At 45.9% G+C, this 3,195-nt stretch overlaps 2 protein-coding genes across 2 annotated transcripts in view; one reads left to right on the top strand and one right to left on the bottom strand.

Annotated features, from left to right (window-relative positions):
• zgc:158403 (tetratricopeptide repeat protein 39A) overlaps positions 1–3,195 on the bottom strand; it is a gene marked incomplete at its 5' end in the record, with an annotated part of 767,589 nt that overhangs the window by 294,152 nt on the left and 470,242 nt on the right.
• Positions 838–2,932, top strand: LOC118322500 (monocarboxylate transporter 7-like; the record flags this gene model as incomplete). Its single annotated transcript, XM_035654184.1, is given in 2 exon segments — positions 838–1,725; positions 1,808–2,932. Coding segments are annotated over 2 exon segments (1,163 nt in total), but the record flags the coding sequence as incomplete, so codon positions are not given.

The raw sequence follows: 3,195 nt of genomic DNA, 5'->3' as shown, positions 1-3,195 counted from the left end.
TTAAAGAATATTTAACTTATTGGTTGGGCTCTAATCAGTGTGGCTGATATCACTGAGATCAAATTACAAACAGTAACACTGGATTGGTTCATGCTGTATTGTTTCCTGTTAATCCTGGCAATTTCAACCCAGCATGGAAGTGGTGGACCCTGTCACTACAAAAGCTACTAAATAGAGGGGTACTTATGTAGCTTAAATACATTGACTGGCTATTGGTGAAAAAATAATAATATATTATAGTAACATAAATATTAACCAAATCTGTTTTGAAGGATTATAACTCTAAGTACATTGTTCAGATGGATGTTGTACTTTTTACTCATTTTCTGATCTGCTCTCTTTCATCATGCTATATCAGAGTTGTAATAATAATCTGTACTCTGAAGATAAACTGTAAATTTGTAGTAGAGTGAGTCAAGCTAGATCAGTTAACCTTGCTAGCAACACGTACTAGCAAACAACACTTACTGATGGTTTTACTGCGAAAGCCTACCATGGGCCTCACATCCAAACACATTTGACACATGCAGGACGTGTTGTATTAGTATAAACAGTAGATGTTTTGTTTGTTTAGCACATATAAGGCAATAAAATGCAACAGTGCCACACCTGGTGGAATGTATCAGAATGTATACAGGCACATTCATTACTTTGGAGTAGTTGACTACTGGTCACTGTGCAGACTAGTGGTTTAGTAGTGTAGTGTATGATGACAACGGAGCAAAGTCTGTCCACTGAGGAAGACAGTAGGATGCGGTTGAAAACGAAAAAAAAATCTAGTAAGTGGACGATGAGTGTATATTAATAACAATAAGCTATGATGTCCTCTGTCCACAGCCTTCACTGCACTGAAGGAGCACATTGGCTGGCGCTACTGTCTGGTTATCCTTGGCATCTTTCAGCTTTCTGTGATTGGTTGTGGGCTTCTCCTTCGTCCAATCATCATTAAGCCAGAGCCTGTGAAGGAGGACAGTGAGTCAGACAAAGAGCCTCTCTCTTTGAACCAGCTGCAGGCTGTGTATCAGCTAGAAAACGAACAAACCAGAACCTCCATCAGTTCAGGAGTGTCACAGGGGTCAGAGGACTCAGGTGTCACCTCCCTCTCTGCTTCCAACGTAGACCTGCGGACAGCAGGGGCTGAAAGCCAGGTTCTGATGGAGTGGGCGATGCAGGACAAAGAGGTCACGAAAAAGGATGAGGGCGAACTAGCAACTGCAGAGGCGGGTCCTCTCCAGCCCTCCAGCCCCAAACTCCTGGACTTCTCTGTGCTTAAAGACCCTGCCTTCATCTGGTACTCCCTGTTTGGCTTGTTCGCCACGCTGGGTTTCTTCGCCCCGCAGCTCTACGTCATCGAGCTGAGCAAGAGCCGGGGCGTGGAGCCCAGCATGGCCTCCTATATGCTCTCTGTGATGGCTGTGGCCGAGATCTTGGGCCGACTGTCCATCGGGGTGGTGCTGAGCAAAGTCCGCTGCAGGAAGACCCTGGTGCTGCTGGGCTGTGTGCTCCTGCTGTGCCTGGTCCTGGTGGCCTTTGCTCTTGTGTGGGAGTTCTGGGGCCTAGTGGTCTGCTGCGCCCTCTACGGCTACTTCATGGGCACCGTCGGCTCCACTCACATCCCAATGCTGGCCGAGGAGGACGTGGTGGGCATCCAGAAGATGCCGTCATCTGTGGGAGTGTACGTCTTCATCCAGAGCTTCGCTGGGCTGGCAGGGCCGCCGCTAGGAGGTACGAGAGCCTTTACTGTGTATGACTGCGTTCATCAGTTCTCCTGCCTGTAGATTCTAACTGCTCTTATCTGTCCTTCCAGGTGTGTTGGTGGATGCCACCAACAACTATGGTGCCGCCTTCTACTCCTGTGCGGTGGGCATGGGCTTTAGTGCCATCTGCCTGGCTCTGGTCGGCCCGGCCAAGTCCGGCATGTGCCAAAAGCAGAGTGGGAACAAAGAGGAAAGCAGGAGCACGGAGGAAGAGGAGAAAACGTCTCAGGACAGTGGCCAGATGGACTTTTTGGAGGTGGACTTGGCCCTGGAGGACAGTCCCATCAGACAGGCTGTAGATCGGGACGCTGCCTCCTTAATATGAAGCTGACTTCATCACCTTACACCGACGACTGCACCGCCAGAGCCAACAACAAATACAGCAACTGAACGCAGCTGCTGGATCCAGATCTCAGGTGTCAGTCTTTCACACTCTGACAGCCTTGAAGTCCACTGCCCACATTACGTCTGAAGCAGGAGTGGAACACACACCTCTTGCAGCTTTAAACTGTCATTCCCCTCCAAAAGCAAAGAGCAGACAATCTACCTGCACTTCTCAGACGCACAGAGAATGATTCCACTGCTGCTAAAGCTGGACTAGAAAGCGCAGCATCCTATCTGATGCTCTTACACACATTCATGCTATTGATAGTGAATTTATACCACTGTGGTAACTGAAGCAATACTGCACAGTGATCTCCAGCTCAGTGTCTGTACACGGATCCAGTACTCTGTGACTCCACTGGACGTTTCACTGCACAAGCCTCAGAGACTTTCCTTTATTTTGCACTGCTTTGGTTTCAAAGCATCGGCTGTATGTGGTTTATCACGTTGTCATGATCCTGCTGACTCACTGTAATCACCTCGTTATAAGTAACAGCATACAAATTGAAAAGCAATCATGATTCAATGGAAGAACTTAGTTTACAGTGATTTATGTTCCTCTTCAGTGGCTAACTCAGTAAAGTGTGGAACCAGAGACGGTCAGTGGTGGAAGAAGTACCCAGATGTTTTACTTGAGTAAAAGGAGCATTACTACAGTATAAAGCTGCAACAGTTAGTCAACTATTAAATTAATCTCCAACTATTTTGATAATCGATCAATCGTTTTGAGTCATTTTCAAAATGTTCGCTTTCTTTAGTCCTCTATGGCAGTAAACTGAATATCTTTGAGTTGTGATGGACGTCACCTTGGGCTTTAGGAAACACTGATCAAATACCAAATAATTGAGAAAATGATCAACAGATTATTCAGTAATGAATATAATCGTTAGTTGCAGCCCTACTAGTGTAAAAATACTCTGTTACAAGTAAAAGTCTTCAAAAAAAGTACAAAAGTATCAAAATATACTTGAAGGTCTCGTGTGTAGGATTTAGTGACATGTAGCGGTCTAGTTGCAAATCTCAACTCTCGGTTCATTCAATTCAATTCAATTTT

This window comes from Morone saxatilis, unplaced genomic scaffold (assembly GCF_004916995.1).
Source record: "Morone saxatilis isolate NCDOM2014 unplaced genomic scaffold, NCSU_SB_2.0 Contig14, whole genome shotgun sequence".
Taxonomy (NCBI): domain Eukaryota; kingdom Metazoa; phylum Chordata; class Actinopteri; family Moronidae; genus Morone; species Morone saxatilis.
This window is presented reverse-complemented; position numbering and strand designations above follow the sequence as displayed.